We start from the raw sequence: 19,652 nt of genomic DNA, 5'->3' as shown, positions 1-19,652 counted from the left end.
ATATCACAACAACTATGCTTCTTTTCACCATACGCAGAAAAGACGGCTGCGACCGCCCCGGAGTTCCCTTCTGCTGCAAATACCCCGCCGCCCCCGACTACGGATTTCCGCCGCAAAAATGCCCCGACTCGCACACAAACATGTACCAGCCGTCACTGGACTCAATCTCAAAGGCTCCCTGAGTTCGTCTCTTGCCGTACGTAAAACGTCGACGTCTGTTCGGAATTCGAATTCATCAGCAGTGGTGAATAGAGGTGGGAGAAATTCGTCGTCACTCTCGAAAAATCAAGACATTACAACACCTAACGATACCTCATCAAGAAAATCAAAATCCGGATCTCAAACTTCCGGTTTAAACAGATCCGGTTCCCCCCTGAGAAGCTCTTGTTGTTCCGGTAGAGCTGCATCCCCTCAAAGAGGTACAACTGGTAGCAGTATGGATTATGGGAGAGTTGGTCAGCCTGGTTCTTCGTGTTGTTCAGGGAGTGTTGGTAAGCCTGATCCGTGTGCACCTCCGCCCCCTCCCACCTACTGCCCGGGAAGATTTGCCTGTGCCTGTTGTAAATGTGAGCCGCCTCCTGTACCTGTTCCTAGGTGTCCTCCTTCCAAGCTCGTCAAAATGCCACCTTATTCCACGTTTTTCGATGAGCGGTGAGTCTAATGACGCATCCACATGTTGGCCCAATGAAGGCCAATGTCGACCAGCGCCAGTGTGTGGATGGGTGGTTTGCCAGCGCTGGCCTTTATTGGCCTTCGTAAGGCATTGCACTTTTACCAGGCTGGGCCAACATGTGGCTGCAGCATTATAATAAGAAGCTATATAGAATTAAATTCAGAATAATAAGAAACAAGAAAATATGGAACAACCACAGTAAATGTATAAGATTCAGCTTAATTTGATGCAATTTGAAAGTCGATTCAAACTGGGAATTCATTTTAGAATTATCCAAGTTCAAAATTCAAGATTTACTGTATGAGAACAAGAAACCAATCTAAAATACAACAAATTCAAACTATGTTAAATAAAAGTTGATTGAATATAGCCTACTGTATTTTGAAACGAATTAATAAAATAATCATTATAATAAACCAATAACATTGATATTTTTGCTTTACTCAACTTTTTATCAAAAGTTGTAAGAGGAATGGTACAGGCTCAGTTTAGTTTTTCCTCCATGATCATAATTATATTATGATTATTGTGTTTTGTACAATAAATGAATGGATAAATATTTTTACGATGACTATATTTTTATGATGAAACTATGAACTGATAAATTGATGGTCGAAAAGGGAACCTACAAGAATATTATTAATATGTATCAAAAGTCAACTACCGTACTTCTTCTCCACATTATAGAATGCCGGTGAAACCTTGCGTACCAGAGAAAGATTCAGAAACAATTGGAGACAATGGAAGTGACAACATTTCCTATGAAACACAAGACATCAATGAAGACGATAAATGCACGTTCCCGCCTAAGTGTTGCAGAACTGTCTATGAGGATTTCGTTAAAAAGAGGAACGTTACTGAGCCAGTAAGTTGTATAATTCTATCATGAAAATATTACAAAAAAACTGTAAGTAGAATTGAACTTTGAGTACAAAGTATTGATTGAAAATAATATTCAACAAAATTTTGTCAGTGTGCTGGAATATAAGCACATTTAGTGGAATGATACAACGTTGAGAGTTATTACAAAAAAGTATCTAGAAGTTTCATAGAAGAGTTCAATAGAGAAAACAAAGTATGTTTATGCAACATTTTTAGAAAGGTTTTTAGAAATAATATTTTCCAAAAATATTTTTCATATCTAGATACATTTCAGTCAAATATTAAGTGATATCATAGCCATCTCTAATACAGGTGCTAATATACACCTGATATCAATAGTGTAGTGATGCTAATATACACCTGTATTAGAGGTGGCTATGGTGATATCGGACAAGGCTATTGTCAAACGTTGATACAAGAGTTCAGATAATGATAATGCAGTATCCACGACCGCCATGTTGTCCACCCCCCAAACCAGCTCCCCCTCCCCCACCACCCCCCAATCCATGTCATACGCCAATCAAAAGGCCCCGCAGAAAAGACGGCTGCGACCGCCCCGGAGTTCCCTTCTGCTGCAAATACCCCGCCGCCCCCGACTACGGATTTCCGCCGCAAAAATGCCCCGACTCGCACACAAACATGTACCAGCCGTCACTGGACTCAATCTCAAAAGGCTCCCTGAGTTCGTCTCTTGCCGTACGTAAAACGTCGACGTCTGTTCGGAATTCGAATTCATCAGCAGTGGTGAATAGAGGTGGGAGAAATTCGTCGTCACTCTCGAAAAATCAAGACATTACAACACCTAACGATACCTCATCAAGAAAATCAAAATCCGGATCTCAAACTTCCGGTTTAAACAGATCCGGTTCCCCCCTGAGAAGCTCTTGTTGTTCCGGTAGAGCTGCATCCCCTCAAAGAGGTACAACTGGTAGCAGTATGGATTATGGGAGAGTTGGTCAGCCTGGTTCTTCGTGTTGTTCAGGGAGTGTTGGTAAGCCTGATCCGTGTGCACCTCCGCCCCCTCCCACCTACTGCCCGGAAGATTTGCCTGTGCCTGTTGTAAATGTGAGCCGCCTCCTGTACCTGTTCCTAGGTGTCCTCCTTCCAAGCTCGTCAAAATGCCACCTTATTCCACGTTTTTCGATGAGCGGTGAGTCTAATGACGCATCCACATGTTGGCCCAATGAAGGCCAATGTCGACCAGCGCCAGTGTGTGGATGGGTGGTTTGCCAGCGCTGGCCTTCGTAAGGCATTGCACTTTTACCAGGCTGGCCAACATGTGGCTGCGGCATTATAATAAGAAGCTATATAGAATTAAATTTAGAATAATAAGAAACAAGAAAATATGGAACAACCACAGTTACAATAAATTTATAAGATTCAGCTTAATTTGATGCAATTTGAAAGTCGATTCAACTGGGAATTCATTTTAGAATTATCCAAGTTCAAAATTCAAGATTTACTGTATGAGAACAAGAAACCAATCGAAAATACAACAAATTCAAACTATGTTAAATAAAAGTTGATTAAATATAACCTACTGTATTTTGAAACGAATTGATAAAATAATCATTATAATACACCAATAACATTGATATTTTTGCTTTACTCAACTTTCTATCAAAAGTTGTAAGAGAAATGGTACAGGCTCAGTTTAGTTTTTTCCTCCATGATCATAATTATATTATGATTATTGTGTTTTGTACAATAAATGAATGAATACATATTTTTACGATGACTATATTTTTATGATGAAACTATGAACTAATAAATTTGATGGTCGAAAAATGAACCTACAAGAATATTTTCAACATGTATCAAAAGTCAACTACCGTACTTCTTCTCCACATTATAGAATGCCGGTGAAACCTTGCGTACCGGAGAAGGATTCAGAAACAATTGGAGACAATGGAAGTGACAACATTTCCTACGACACACAAGAAATTAATGAAGACGATAAATGCACGTTCCCGCCCAAGTGTTGCAGAACTGTCTATGAGGATTTCGTTAAGAAGAGGAACGTTACTGAGCCAGTAAGTTGCATCATTCTATCATGAAAGTATTACAAGAAACTTTTAGTAGGGTAACTTTGAGTATAAATCATTGATTGAAAATAATATTCAACAAAGTTTTGTTAGTGAGCTGGAATATAAGACACATTTAGTGGAATGATTCAACGTTGAGAGATATCACAAAAAAGTATCTAAAAGTTTCATAGAAGAGTTTTCACAAAAAAGTATCTAGAAGTTTCATAGAAGAGTTCAATAGAGAAAACAAAGTATGTTTCTGCAACATTTTTAGAAAAAATATTTTCCAAAAATATTTTTGATATCTTGTTAATAATAGCCTAGATACATTTCAGACAAATATCAAGTGATATCGGACAAGGCTATTGTCAAACGTTGATACAAGAGTTCAAATAATGATAATGCAGTACCTATGTATTCACATGCCGTGAACTCAGTTTAATTAATGTTTCTGTTGATTAATTTTAGACAAATAACAGGGGCGAAGCTATAATACAAGAAAAGTATGTAACATTAAATTTTATTACAAGAGCTAACATTTTAAGGTGTTATTTTTTGGAAATGATATCGTGATAATAGTTCTTTTATTTTTTTATGATAGCCTAGATAAAATTCAGTCAAATATTAAGTGATATCGGACAAGGCTTGTGTCAAACGTTGATACAAGAGTTCAAATAATGATAATGCAGTACCTATGAATTCACATGCTGTGAATTCAGTTTAATTAATTAATCTGTTGATTCATTTCAGACAAATGTGAGAGGCTATAATTATAAGAAAATCGTGTAACATTTTTTTACAAGAGCTCGTAAAGAGCTTATTCAAAAGATCATAATTATTATATCAACATTCTCTGTTTCAACTTTGTATTGAGATAGAATAAATGATAGTATAATATACTGAAATCGTGTTGATTTATTTTAGCCAAAAGTGAAGCTGCCAATGATCATAGATCCTTGCGACCCCTGTGCTGAAATCCCACGAGAAATAAGTCCTTTCGAAGATGTGGTGAATATTTCTCACACTTGTGGCACTCAAACCAACGAAGACCAAAAAGACGAGAAATGCTGTTCAAATTATCCATTGCGGAAATCGAGGATAATTCCTTGAAAAATGATTGGCATGGAAAAATTGACTTTGAAGCACTTGGAAATTAATTGTTTACAGGACGGAAAATAATCTAAAATTAAGATTATATTACTATTGAAAATTATTCATTTTTGCCAGAGCTGGACAGTGGACAGCTCTTAACTGGCTATTAGAAGCTACATCAGAAAATTACAGTTTTCTAAATGAATTGAGACTTCGGGCTGTAAATTCATGTGTAAAATACTTGGAAACCGCATGATATAGACACCATATTGACCTAAACGATAGAATCTAACAATAATTGGATTTTTTCGATCTTTAATAAATTTATCGAATGCTTAATTTTGTATTTTCATTGGTTTTTTCTTAATTATAATTAGATTACAATCATGGAGTTGGAATTGTAGTACCCACACGCAACTTGAGGAATTTCCATCAGTTTCATGCCTATGTGAGAAGTTATACATCGCCTCTTGAAAGATGTATCACAATAGACAACCGTTTGGCCAATAGAATCGACATCTTTGAACATTCAAATTTATTCAAAAATAAAATAAAATCTTTGCAAGAAGCCAGAAAAGAGATTCTTGACACTTTTAATATGATTGATACATTAATTGATCTTCATTGACAGCTGCAATATACAAAGGCTTAAGCCGTACTATCGCACATAAAATTGCCTATTATTATTATTATGAAATCAGCTAACATGTATAATATGGTAAAAAGGCTTATTGACATTACGGTACCGTAAAAAAAATTTAATTTCAAACTATTTTTTTCAACAAAATAGAATTTAGAACACGTTCTATAAACATGGAAATACAGAGATTTAGAATCTTGAAAAATTCTCCCAATTATACGAATATTTTACTCCACGTAAAATGCGATTGCAATACTTGGAACAAAATATATCATTTAAATGCTATTAAACTAATCAGATTTTGAGAGAATTACTTCAAGCATATAAATTAATTCAACAAAATTTCTCAAGAAGCAACATCTTTTAATTCTTTTTCCTCTGCTCAAGTTACTTCTCAAGAATTTAATATCTTGTCCATTATAGAAAAATGAGGGTGAGAGTTCAACTTTTCCTGGAGAAGGGCGTATGCCCTTAAGTAAAACATGCAAGATTGAAATATTGATAAATAGAATAAAAATATTCTGAGAATTACTATGGTGGAATTCATGTTTATAAAAACTGAATTTAAGACATCAATAATTCATGAGATGTACGATAATTCAATGTTATAATCATTCATGACTTCATGCAAAATTGTTCTCATGCAGAAATAATCATGACCTCTTGATATTCATCGAAAAATTTATTTCACTTGTAAAATTCTGATTTTATACTCGCATACGAGTTATTAATGATGTTACAATTTCCATTTTTGATACGTTACAATATTATCATTACTATCTACAATAATATTATATTATCGTCATCAATATTAATAGAGTACATGATAATAATATCTGTTTTTGAAATTATGAAATATTATCGTAAAGATACGAAGTAGAAAATTTCGTCACTGAAACAATCCAAAAAATTCGTTTGTATACTCGGGGTACATTACAATATATTAATTTTATTTATAAAACTATTCTTCTCAAACCTTCCATACGATAATAATTCATTGCATACAACTATATCAATTCGAATCACTTGGAATATTTTGGAATAATACCTCTAGAGAATGGTAGAATTATTTACTAGCAACAAACTCATAACATAACGTTTACACTCTACATAACTATGCAAATCCACAAACATAAATCGATTTTTATTGTGTTGATTGTGAACCCAATGTAAATTCCAGTGAACTAAAATCTTCTAGATTTTTCAATAATAAAGTGCTTGCTGCACCATCATAGATTGTTTTTCAATTGTTTCTCTAATGACTAGATTACGATTTTTTTATGAGCACAATTTTCAACAACACCTTGCTATTAATAAGGTGATAGATCCTTCGACTATAGATTATGATTATTTTAATACATGGTTGAAAGGTCCAAATACATAAACTATAAACATTAAAACAAAACATAAGATGCCAATAAGGCATGCAGGTACAAATGAGTGCCAGCTATTAACATGAAATGATAATTATATGATTATTCAATAATTATTCTTGTATCTTGTTTTACATAATTTACATTTATTAGTTCTGATGTGATGTGTGATATAATAAAAGATGGATAATAATTGTGATGATTAACAATGGAGAAAATTATTTACTACCTACTTATGGTGACATCATTTTCAACCAAGTTAGATAGTTGACAAATTTAATATTCTACTACTGTATTCTATAGCAAAGAAACTTTAACACAACTTTGAAAGAAATGTAAATGTAATCAATTTCCAAGAACCAGTATTCAGTAAAGTTGTGGACGCCGATAGATAATTTTCAGACCCAGGAATTAATTTGAGCGGAAAATATACAAATTGGTTGAAAACCAGCCTAAAATCAGTAAATTATTCACATTGAGTATTAAAATTTTCAAGTACATTGTGCTCGACAGTTATACATTTACAAATTTACATTCTATTTACATAAGCTACATAACTGTAACTACGTATACAATCTTTGTATATACAATATTCTGAATGTACATAACAAAATCGTACGTCGATAATAAAATATACACTTCAAAATATAGAGTGAAGAACTTGTTAAACAAATATCTACGCTATTTGATATTTTTGGGTTGATTATAATTATAATTCATTGGATTATAATTTTATTGGAATTAAAACCTAATTTTGATTACCCTGTCAATTATGAACTAAAAACGAATCATAGAACCTCAGAGCATATTAGGTAACTGTTCAACATAAAAATCATTCAGTGATAAATCCAATTCGTATTCGCATCTTTGTGGCCAATCAAAATAAAATATTATTCTAAGAGTATGAGTCATTATAATCAGAGTATAGTTGTAGCCTTAGAGAAATTAATTCGATTTTCCGAAATAATTATTCTTATGACCAATTACAAAACAAGTAAAAATGATGAAAATGTCAGAGAGAGAAGAGAGAGATTTTGTCAAGAATAAGTAATAGTGTAAATGTATGGTTTAAAAATAAGATACAGCTCTAAGATTTGTCAAGAATAGTGTGATTGTAAACCAACTATATTGAATGACTACTACCACTGTCAAATATTTCGTGAATCTTTTCTATGTCCATGTGTATCTTTTTTACAATGCTATCAGAAACGAAATCATGTTAATTTTTCCATTGAAGTCAAGTAAACTCATATTTTATGTTTACTGTACTTTATGAGAAACAATCAATAGAAACTATTTCAAATTATTTACATCTTTGGTGAGGTTGAAGAGGGGTGGATTCAATGAACACTCATTTTATCTCTAAAACTATTTTCCAAATAAAAATGATTAACGGTACGGTAGTGAATAATATGTGTTAATATGATAGAGTGTTCTTGTAAAACGGAATGTTGCATAATTAATACATAGGCGAATTATAAAAAATATTGAGATTCAAGCTAGATAAATAGTAAGAGAGAAGTGTTGGTAGTAAAGAATCCTCACTAAGAATCTGTGGGTACAGCCTCAAAATAATAGAAGTTCAAAATGTTGTTCTTCTACCCTTATCAGCAACCTACTATTCAGACCTTATTTTCCAGTACTTTTTGAGTATTACAGTAACACCTTATGTCATTACTCAGCACGAAAAAGGCTTCATATCCGCTTTAACTACTCTAAAATACAATATGTTCTTATAACCTTGTAAGTCACCTATTCAAACCATATTTTTCAGTGATTTGAGTAGATTCACAGTAATTTTATTACTATTTTTAGTAGAATTCTGGCTCCAGCTAAAAAACAACTCTGCAACCCATCAAATAAAGAGACTCTTAAACTACTGGTCCAATACAATACTCTTCTAAGCAGCTTATTTAGAACTCATTTATCAGTATTTTAAGTAGTTTTTGATAATTGTGTCGAAAATAATTTTCATCAATCACGAACTCCGATGAATAAATTTCAATTTTGATTTTTCAATTCATTATCGACGACATAATTATGCAGTCTGCATAGTTATAATGAAGTGACAATTCAAAAAGTGTGTAATTTTATAAAAAAATTGAGTAGTTTTCCAGTAGTTCAACCTATTTTAGTAGTTTTTCAGTATGTTTCACAGCACATTCAGGTTAAAAGCACTTACCGATGCAACCTGTCGAACATTTTCTGTTTTACTATAGTTTTAAGCAACCTATCCAGACCCTAATCATCCGTTTTCGAATAGTTTTTCAGTAATTTCATCATTTTTAGTAGTTTTCTAGTATGTTACACAGCACATTCAAGTTAGAAGAACTTACCGGTGCAACCATTTTCATACTCCTGTTCCTGTTCCATCACAGCTTTTAATCAACCTATCCAGACCCCAGTCATCCGTATTTTAAGTAGTTTCTCAGTAATTTCATCATTTTTTGGTTGTTTTTCAGACTGTTTCACAGCACACGAACGTATTCTACACACGCCCGTGCAACCTATCGAACTAGGGTGTGAAAACTCTCAAACTTCGGAGTAGTGTTGCCAATACACTCGCCAAGTTCTCGGCCTGTTTGGTGAGCAAAGCCTCCTGGCCTTCAGTGGCCAACAGCTGTTTGAAAACAGCGACCACGTCCTTGACCTTGAGCACCAGGTTCTGCGTGTGGAGGGGGGACGCCGTGAACGCGGCCATCTTGGAAGTGAGGTCGGTGATGTGTCGCAAGAGTGACAGACAGCTGTTTAGGTGGGTTTCGAACTCGGCCGCTGATGGGTTCAGGTTGGACGAAACCGCGCTGCTACTGCGCACCAGAAGTTTGGATGACGTCACCAGTTTCCTCGCTTCCAGTGTAAGGGCTTCTTTGGCTTCCTGCAAAGCAAATAAACCCAATTTTCAAATAATCCGTTGAAAAATAAAATAGAGTTAAAGCAAAATTTGAATGATTAGGGCCAGTTGCACACAAGTTTGTTGAATTTTAACAGGGGTTACATGCCACGAGAACCTATAAGAGAAGCCTTCTTCTAAAAAAAGCTTTCTCTGATTAGTTCTCATAAGATGCACAAAAGTCTGTTAAATTTTAGCAGGGTTTAAATGTCACAAAAATAATTCAGAGAAGCCTTTCTCTGAATGGTTCTCATGACATGCAATCATGAATAAAATTTAACAGGCTTTTTGCAAACGGGCCTAAGATTATCAGAAGAACTTAACATTGAAATTCAATAAGATTCTGGATTACTCAGGGTCCAATCTTCACTTATTCTTTTTTAGAGGGATTGATTTGGAATGACTTAGGCCTACAATTGAAAATAACTGTAGTCCAGAAAATAGTAATTGAAAAACTCCCCACTAGGGATGAAATAGGTATTCAATTATTTGTTAAAGGTGTTTTTGGCTGTATGTTGAATTTGTTTTTTTTTCTTGGCAATAAAGATGATTCGAATCACAATAAGACAGAGTTTAGGATGACTTGGTTAGATTTTGTATTTATAAAGATTTTAAGAGAAACAGAGCGCATGCATGCACAATACTAAGTCCCTTCTCACGCCCCTGCAATTCCAACCTTATTCTAGTGATTGAACCATCGAAGGTTATTGTTTGAAATCTGATCGTGAATCAGTAGATCTGAACTGTAACTGAATCATCAAATTTGTGATTCAGACTAGTTTTTCAACCATCAAATTCATTCTTCTAACTAGTTTCAACTTCTATTTCCATATTCTATTCACCTGGAACCTGGCCTCATCCATGCTGGCGCCTCCACCATGCGCCTGGTCATCACTGCATTGGGTGGCAACTTGCGCCAGCCGCTCACAGAGGGCGCCACATGCACTCACTCCCTCCCGGCTCAGTGACAAGAAACCGGTCTTCAGCGAAATCTCCTGCACAAATAAATAACAGTATTAAATAATTTAAATAGGCTAATAGAATAATTTAATTTAAATTTAAATTTAAATAAAATTTATGAAATAAATTGAATAATAAATAATTTCTAAATAATTATTAAATAATAAAAAATAAAATAATTTCTAAATATTTGAATGATAGTTTAGTTTGAATGACAGTTGCTTTTACATTTTTGAGTTATACTCCAATTTATAATCCAAAACAAACAAAAAACACAGATTTCAAAGTAAAAAATACCTTTAAAATGAATTAAATCAATCACAAAAAGTTGAAACATTCAAAACTTTAAATAAACTATAACTTTTTGAGACACGAAAACGGTAATATGAATTGAAACTACAACTAACCTGAGATGTGACAGGCGGTAGAGGCGGTTTCCGACTCAACGTTCCACTACTGATGGAGTCAGACCGGGGCGGTAGCTGCGGAGGTGTGATTGACGGCTTAGGAGGCCGCGATGGCGCACTGGGCGAGTCACCCCTAGGCGGTAACCCCAGCACAGGTGGTGGCGACCCCTCAGGACTCGCTTGGCGCGGTTTGCTACAGCACGAGAAACTAGTCTTGCTTTTGCTGCTAGCCGTGCTGCCACGTCTCTCCGTCGTCGGTCTGTTTTGCGCCGTACACTGGTCGCTGTCTGCCGACAGTTCGCCGACGTTACCGGCGCCCACTGCGTGGCCGTTCAGTTTTACGGGTGATGACACCTGGGGAGCAACCAGTGAATTCATATAGTGGTCGAAAATAGTAAACAAAATCATTCATTGAAACACAATAAAAAGTTATTAAAAGTACCCTTCATTTTTTTAGTAACACTATGGGCCGGTTTCCGAGCTCGGGATTTAGCTAAGTTCTAGACCGCCCCTCCAACCTGCTGCCCGCGGTCCACATCCGCCCCGCGGATAGATTTTGTCCGGCCCGCCTAGAGTTATTGCAAAAGATTTTTTAAAATATATATTTATACACATTTTTGACAACAGACTGTGACTTCACTTACAATATAAGTTACTCTTCTCTTATTGTTTATTGTTTTTGAAGGGACGGATTCAAGGATCCAAAAGTTTAAAGAGCCCCACACGTCAACCGAAGCTTATTGTGTTCCCAAGTAATATGTTAGTTAGGCAAACCAATACCTATGTCCTTTACAAGAACCAGGGGTTTTTCCCTATACTAACATTCCATTCATCACCTGGTTGCAATCCTTGTCGCAATCCAGTGTGATATGCTTGGCAGTCTCTTCAGACGGATTAGTACTCGAGACCTATGTGAGTTCCACTCCTGGCCATTTTGTAGGTCCTTCCTCTGAGAAAGGGGACGCCAAACTGCCTCTAGGGCGCCCGGCGCCTGGCCATCCTCGACTCAGCCTCTTGACCCACATTTGTCCCTGGAGTTTCACCCATCACTGGTCTCTTGGGTTTTTCTTTTTGTCCCTCCGAAGCTCTGAAGGGTCAAAAGCCTCACCTCTCCTAAGAAGTTTTGCCTGAGTGGCCGCCCTTCTTTGAGAAGTGGTGAGTCTCACTAAAATTAAGTATTCTCTTCTAGTTTGGTAACTTTTTGTAAATTCCTATATTGTCAAGTTGTCTTATTACTATTAAAAAAAGTTATTATTATTTTATTCAACTTATTGCTAAATTCATGCATTGTCAAGTTTTCTTATGACCTTTTACACTCAATAAATTGCACTTTGTATTAAAATGAAATGAATTGGTTTGTTTCTTTCTGTGTTTTAATTAAACGTACTTAAAACTCCTCATATTATTTCAATGGAGATATAATAATTTTACACCCCCAAATCTCCACAAGTCAAATTCCACGTATGGAATAACGTATGGAATTACGTACGTAATTGGCTCTCTAAGCCTCCCAAGAATTAACAATGTGACCCTCGGATAAAAAGGTTGGCTAGACTTTAAACAGCTGGAGTTGGAAAATTGGCTTTCCGAAACGGGGCGTAGTCGCAGTCCGCATTTAAATAAAATATTTCGAAAAACTGGAAAATTGAACACAACATAAAATCAAGAGAAAATAGTGTGAAGTTTCAGCTATTTTGAATTATTTAGGAATGTTCATTCCGTCAAAAAGAAACGTTTCCAAATTATAGAATTTACTTTTTATAGAAATGAGAAAATGAAGATTTTATCATAAAACTGCTACTACGCCCACTACCTCCGTTTACGGAGGTAGTGCTACGCCCCGTTTCGGAAAGCCAATTTTCCAACTCCAGCTGTTTAAAGTCTAGAACTTAGCCAAATCCCGAGCTCGGAAACCGGCTCCAAGTGTTACTGAAAAAATGAAGGATACTTTTGTTAATTTTATAGTTTCAACTCTTCAAGAGTAATTTTCAAGTGTAATTTGCTCTTGAAGAGTTGAAACTAGTAGTGTTACTAAGAAAAATAAAGAGTACCTTTGATAATTTTGTATTGTGTTTTAATAATCAGTAGCCCTACAAAGAAAAGAGGAAATATATTTAAAAAAGTTCTAATAATTCGCTATTCCATAATGTTAGAACTGTTCCATAATGGAATAAAAACAACAACAACATCTGTGAGTTTTTCTGATTAGATTATTGGACACATATTTGAGCACTGCGAGGGTAGAGCCTATACGGGAAATGTTTTCAAGTACCTATTTTTTAGGGTTTACAGTAGCTTATTTACTGAGGAAGCAAAGGCATATATCACGAACTTGGATATCTGCCTTCAAATAATTACAAATACTTTGACATCTGCACACTATTTCCTAGTAGGGTTGGTAATATGGAAAGAGAATTTGCTTTTAGTTAGGAGATACAATAATTCATTAACCGATTGCAATATGTCATGATTGAAAGCAATTACATACTTTCTAATTGAAGCTTATATTTTTAAACAGATTGATCGATTATGAAGAGATGGATAGGCACTTGGAAACACATTAATGTACCACAAATAGGACATTAATCACAAAACAATCACTCACCGTTTTCACTTAAGGAGTTCTACAGATAAAGATAAGATACTAGGCTCTTGCCTATGGTAACATTTACAAAAATTGACATAATAAAATTAAATTAAACTTAAGAAGTAAATAATTATTTTTAGTTCCGCATTAGTATTAATAATTACAATTATTGAAGAAAATAATATTGTACATATTGAGCCATCAACATCAACTAAAAAACACTAGCAAGTATTATCACATCAGCAAGTTGTTATTTGCATCCATGTGGAGAGAAACTTATCATGAAAGTATACCATGAAAAATTGAAGTTTATAATAAAATACAACAGATGAATGAAAGATAACTCTAATGCCATGACAACCTTTACATCAACCTCTACCATTAGACGTTGTAATGAATTTTGATGTTCTCACTTGCTACTACAATAGAACATTTATTTATTTACTTACTTATAATGGATGATGAATGATGAAAGATGAAAGATAATAATGAATAATTGGGAAATATTCTCAATAGATAAGCAATCCACTCACGGTTTCTGGTATGTCAGAAGGAGGTGGAGGGGGTGGAATGATGAAAGAGTTGATCTGCTCAGAGGTGAGTTCGAGCGTGGATCCAGTCCTCAGCGGCGGCGGAACAGTCATTGTCGCCAAAAATGAGTCCAGGTCCAAACTCAGCACGTCTTTCTCCGGCAGGCTGTCTTCTAAAACAGGCGCTGAAACAAACACGATAATATTGAATACTTCAAAGTCAACTCAAACAGTAGCCAGGATAGCTACCTGGTCGCGGATTCGAATCCCGCCGGTAGGCATGGGCGTTTGATCATCACATCAAATCACACTCGCATTTTTCATTACCCACGCACAAGCAAATAGCTCATGTTGGCATCATCCGGAATAAAAAACTCCGAACACAAATATTATGAAATCTCAATCAAAATTATGAAAAATTATTGTAATATTTGTTGTTGATATAAAAATATCTAATAAAAAAAAAAAATATTGCAGAGGTCGTAAGAATATAGAAATGAAAAATTGATTATTTCAACCTTTCGAACCAATTGTATCATGCGACAAACCACTGTAGTTTGTGGAGCTGTTTATTGACTTAGAATAATCAAAATCATTCGTCCTAAAATTTTGAATAGGAATAAATTTTCTTACCGGAATTTTTCGATGCACCATCAGTGCAGTCAGCAAATGGAACAGGAGGCAGTCTTAATTCAGCAGGCAGATTGAACACTTCCTATACAAGAGCAAAATAAAAATTCATCAGCATTTATTCTAATAACATGATTCTCCACTTTGAGATTTCAATAACTAATGAAAATCTTGAATTTATAAGAAACATTATTGAATTATTTTCGAATATAATAAATTATAATTCTGCAATAATTAGAAAGACAATGTCTGAAGTTTTTAGGTTTCTTTTGTTTTTAAAATCTCATGTGAAAGCCTCATGTACGAGGCTATGTTCGAAGTAAGGTTCAAGAATTTTCATCAGTTTTTAATCAAATTATTTTTGCAATGAATTAATATATTTCAATACCGTTATAGAAAAATTATGTAAATTTTGCTTTTGTATTATTTCTATTTTTCTTATCTCCAATAAATAACAATAAATAGTTTTATGATCTCAATAATCAAAAAAACTACTACCTTAAACATTCTAAAAGTTTTCTCAATTATCTTATTGAAAATTAAAAATTACATTGAAAATTCTGTAAATCTTGCTTTTGGCAGAATTTCTGTTTTTCTTGCCTCCACACGGTATTGTAATCATATAAAAATCAATAATTAATTCTATGATCTCAATAATCAAAAAATTATTACCTTTTCGGGAGTAATGGGAGGTGGTAACAGCGTTAAATCAATGATATCAGGATCCAGGTAGAGGCTACCCCCTCCAACTTCCAATCCAAGGCTGGCCGTTTCTTCTTGCAATCTTTTCCACAGTTCCTTGAATGAAGAATAAATATTTAGGTCATCAACAGAATTAAATAAATAGTATCATGGCTTTACACGCAGTTAGTAATTAATTATAAGAAATTAAATACAGTCAATATTTGAGAGATTGCGACGCTATCTGATATAGGCCTATATCAGTTAAATTATTAAGTACAAAAAGTCCTAATGGTAAAACGAAGTAGTCGAAATATAGTGAAAGGTAAAAAGCAAATTGTAATTTGAAAAATTCAATCAACGAAAACATTTTAAAAAAGTTTGATTTTTTGAAAATACAAAATTTACCTGTAAAGCTTCCTGCCCAGCCCCTGGTACCAAATTGTCAGGACTGTGCAAGCCGAAACTGGAGTCTGAGTCCCGGTTTTTACCTAAAAGAGAAAATTCAGCGTTTTTATACTATGAATAAATAAATCGGTAGCAAATTAAAAATTAAATTTTTCAGATTGAAATAAATTAGAAATTGCATTTGTTCAAATGCTACAGTAATGAATAATTATTATTAAACGAAAATCCCAATGAAATGCTGTAAATCACCCCGAAGACTTCTGCTACAGCAAATATTGACAACAGGTTAAACAGCTGGATGGAAATTCGAAGAACGCTACTATACAACAATTATTTGTCAGCCCCGGAATTTTTCAATTTATAGTTTTCTTAATATCTCCACGTGGTATTTTGTAATAATAAAAAAAAAAACAGTAAATAGTTTTATGATCTCAATAATCAAAAAACTACTACCTTAAAAAGTTTTTAATTATCACATTGAAAATTAAAATTTACATTGACAATTCTATAAATGTTGCTTTTGGACGAATTTCTGCTTTTTTTGCCTTCACACGGTATTGTAATGATGTAAAAATCAATAATTAATTCTATGATCTCCATAATTAAAAAATTATTACCTTTTCGGGAGTAATGGGAGGTGGTAACAGCGTTAAGTCAATAATATCAGGATCCAGGTAGAGGCTTCCCCCTCCAACTTCCAATCCAAGGCTGGCCGTTTCTTCTTGCAATCTTTTCCACAGTTCCTTCAATAAAGAATAAATCGACGAAATTGAATTTATTCATTTATTCATACATTTACATTAACCAATGCACAAATCAAATACATGATTAGAAAAGGACCAACAGGCCTAGCCCAAAACTGTTATTCCCTTTCCAAATTTTGATAGTAGTAAGCAAATGTCTAAAAGGTAGGTTATGTTGCTTCACTTTGAATCAAATTCCAAGAAATAAATAAATGGTATCATGGCTGTACACGAAGTTAGTAACTAATTATAAGAAATTAAATACAGTCAATATTTGAGAGATTGCGACGCTATCAGATATAGGCCTATATCAGATTCAAAAATTCCTTTATTATTTTTCTCTGTTGTAGTATGGTAGAAAAAAGTAGTCGAAATTATTCAGTGGAAAGTGAAAATCAAATTTTGATTAGAAAAATTCAATCAACGAGAACATTTTAAAAAGTTTGATTTTTTGAAAATATTAATTTACCTGTAAAGCTTCTTGCCCAGCCCCTGGTACCAAATTTTCAGGACTGTGCAAGCCGAAACTGGAGTCTGAGTCCCGGTTTTTACCTGAAAGAGAAAATGCAATATTTTTATACAATGAATAAAAAGTTAGGTAACAAATAAACATTTTTCTCAAAAGCTACTCAATAGGGCTACTGGAATTATTAAAACACAATTAAATATTTCAAGTACTTTTATTTTACCACAGCACAACTAGTTTCAATAGTCACGTTTAGCCACAATACTTTACATTGCTACTTATGACGCAAAACACACTGATTAGTGATTGCAATTAGACATGACTCCATAAGCAACTATGTGAAGTATTGTGACTAATCGTGACTAGTCTTGTCTTGACTAACTGGTGTGTGCCTACCCTAATCAGTGTGTGTTGCGTCACAAGCAGCTATGTGAAGTATTGTGACTAAACGTGACTAGTCTTGTCTTGACTAATCGGTGTGTGACCAGCCTAAGAAACTGGGAGCTGTAAGAAAAAGAGAGAGGCCGAGGGTTCGATGGATGCAGGATGTGGAGAGAGACCTGAGAGCGATGTGAGTGAGAGGTTGGAGGCGAAAGGCAGCAGACAGAGAGGCTTGGAGGCAGATTGTGGAGGAGGCCAAAGCCCACATCGGGCTGTAGCGCCAGTTTATCCTGTACGTGAGTAAGTACAACTAGTTTCTACTCTTCAAGAGTTGAAAATAATCTAGCATTAATTCAATGTAGTTTATTAATTCTCTTTACACATTAAAATGGCTCCACTGAAGAGTTGGAACTGGTTGTGTTAAGATCATGAAAAATATACTTGATATATTTGAATTTGTAAACCTATCATAATATCATAGATCATGATGAATTTGAGAAATTGTTGAGAAAATCTGAAAAATGCTGACCATGATGATTTTTGTGCGACGGACTGTTAGATGGAGTGCTAACCGAGTCTGTATCACTTTCAGTCTCAACCGATAAGTCTAGACCCTGTACGGCTTCAGTCAAATTCTCAGGTACTGGATTCTGGCCCTGGAAACACAACATTCAACATTATCAAATCAATGCAAACAAAGATATAAAAAAAGGGAAGCGATAAGAAAGAAATATGGAAAAATCACATTTCGATAATCAAATCACCATTTCTAAATCTTACAATACTCACAGTAGCAACACAATTCAAGACTTTCAAGTATCCCTAGGCTTGAATGGCGATCTTAAGAAATGGTGGATCGTTGAGCATTTCTTACAAGTGCCAGCAAATGAATGACCTCTCAGCCTCAGCAACAGTTACTGGCAAAGTGCAGAAAATCCTCAAAGCAATCATTACACTGGTAAAAAGGCTGGAAATTTTGTTGAACGAGGAAATTCAATAATTCTAGGTTTCAGGTTGGCACCAAAGCTTTCTGGCTGGATGCATTTGAGATGTCCCATCTCTGAAATGAGCTCTTCTTCAACAACATAATTTTTGTACAGTGCAGTCCATGTTTTAATCTGGTTACATAGCTAATCTGCTTGGAGCTTCGGAAGCATCCACAGGAAACTGAACATTTTATTGATTTTCTTAACAGCTGTAAACAGAGAAGTCACACTTCCAATGATGGTGTACATTAAAACATAGAAAACATGAACTTATTTGTAGCTTTTTTTTCTTACACAGTTACAAACAAAAATATATTTCTTCATTGACACCTGGCCGCCGGGCCCCCCGGATCCAGCCTAACCTGCCGTACCCTCTCTACGGGGCTGTACAGTGCATTATAAAGAATCAGTAGTTCTTCAATTCTGACTTCCATTCTATTCCACCATTTTGTGGACCATTTTTCGGAACATTTCATTTTTGAATAATTAATCAGTAATACTTCTTACATTCTATTCCTGATTAATCAGTAATACTATTTTATTAATGATTAATCAGTAATTCTATTTCTTAATCAGTAATACTTCTTACATTCTATTCCATCATTTTGTGAAACACTTTACTTCCACCCACAATTTGCGGAGAATTTTACTTCCACAAATAGCATGAGAAAGGCATTAAATAATTACAGACAAATCGATGAATGTTCCCAGTGTTAGTTTAGTTGGCTTATGAGAAAATACTCACAACTTGATTCAAAAGTAGTAAAGAATCACTATGCTTGAGCTGGCCTGGCGCGTCCGAGTCCTGTGACGATATGTGCGAGCCTTCTGAGTCACTGGACTCGCGCTGATGCTGTCTCGTCAGGTACTGCTCAGAGTTTTGAACCAGTTCTTGCATCTCTGCTACCTCCTCATCACCTATTAAAAGAAATATATAAAATTCATAATATAATATAATACATCATAATTCTTAATTATAGAAAATCACTAGTGCCCTTGTTATATTTTTATAATATATATTTATTTTCGATTTTCATGAGTCTGTATAAAAATATAACAGGGTTACCGGTACTAGTAATTCAAAAATTCCTTTGTCAATTGGTCTTTGTTGCAAAACTGGAGATATCACACTCAACACTAAAGCTGCTGCAACAGGTGCAGGGAAATTCGTAAAAGCGTGAAATTATACATAAGTTATTAATTTGCTATCTTTTTTTTTAGTTTTGTGCGCTGTACTGTTGTTGTAAATTGGTTGCGAAATAAAGAATCTTATATCTTATCTTATCTTATATACAT

At 34.6% G+C, this 19,652-nt stretch overlaps 2 protein-coding genes across 3 annotated transcripts; one reads left to right on the top strand and one right to left on the bottom strand.

Annotated features, from left to right (window-relative positions):
• The first annotated feature begins 38 nt into the window (after positions 1 to 38).
• Positions 39 to 5,013, top strand: LOC120356099. The gene is made up of 3 exons (XM_039444922.1): positions 39 to 651; positions 1,361 to 1,538; positions 4,507 to 5,013. The coding sequence occupies exons 1-3, from the start codon at positions 119 to 121 to the stop codon at positions 4,690 to 4,692; spliced, it is 897 nt and encodes a 298-aa protein (XP_039300856.1). The 5' UTR covers positions 39 to 118; the 3' UTR covers positions 4,693 to 5,013.
• Positions 5,014 to 5,981: 968 nt separating this feature from the next.
• On the bottom strand, positions 5,982 to 19,263 carry LOC120356100. 2 transcript variants are annotated; one of them, XM_039444923.1, is made up of 9 exons: positions 19,102 to 19,263; positions 17,900 to 18,026; positions 15,781 to 15,863; positions 15,364 to 15,489; positions 14,695 to 14,776; positions 14,065 to 14,246; positions 10,945 to 11,298; positions 10,420 to 10,572; positions 5,982 to 9,562 (listed from the first exon to the last, which is right to left on the bottom strand). In XM_039444923.1, the coding sequence occupies exons 1-9, from the start codon at positions 19,252 to 19,254 to the stop codon at positions 9,203 to 9,205; spliced, it is 1,620 nt and encodes a 539-aa protein (XP_039300857.1). In that variant the 5' UTR covers positions 19,255 to 19,263; the 3' UTR covers positions 5,982 to 9,202. The 2 variants fall into 2 exon arrangements, with proteins under 2 accessions (XP_039300857.1, XP_039300858.1); XM_039444924.1 differs by lacking the exons at positions 15,364 to 15,489; positions 15,781 to 15,863 and adding exons at positions 16,398 to 16,523; positions 16,993 to 17,075 and having other exon boundaries at positions 19,102 to 19,258.
• Positions 19,264 to 19,652: the final 389 nt, after the last annotated feature.

This window comes from Nilaparvata lugens, unplaced genomic scaffold (genome assembly GCF_014356525.2).
Source record: "Nilaparvata lugens isolate BPH unplaced genomic scaffold, ASM1435652v1 scaffold5778, whole genome shotgun sequence".
Classification (NCBI taxonomy): Eukaryota; Metazoa; Arthropoda; class Insecta; order Hemiptera; family Delphacidae; genus Nilaparvata; species Nilaparvata lugens.
The sequence above is the reverse complement of the archived record's forward strand: the minus strand, read 5'-3'. Positions and strand labels throughout refer to the sequence as shown.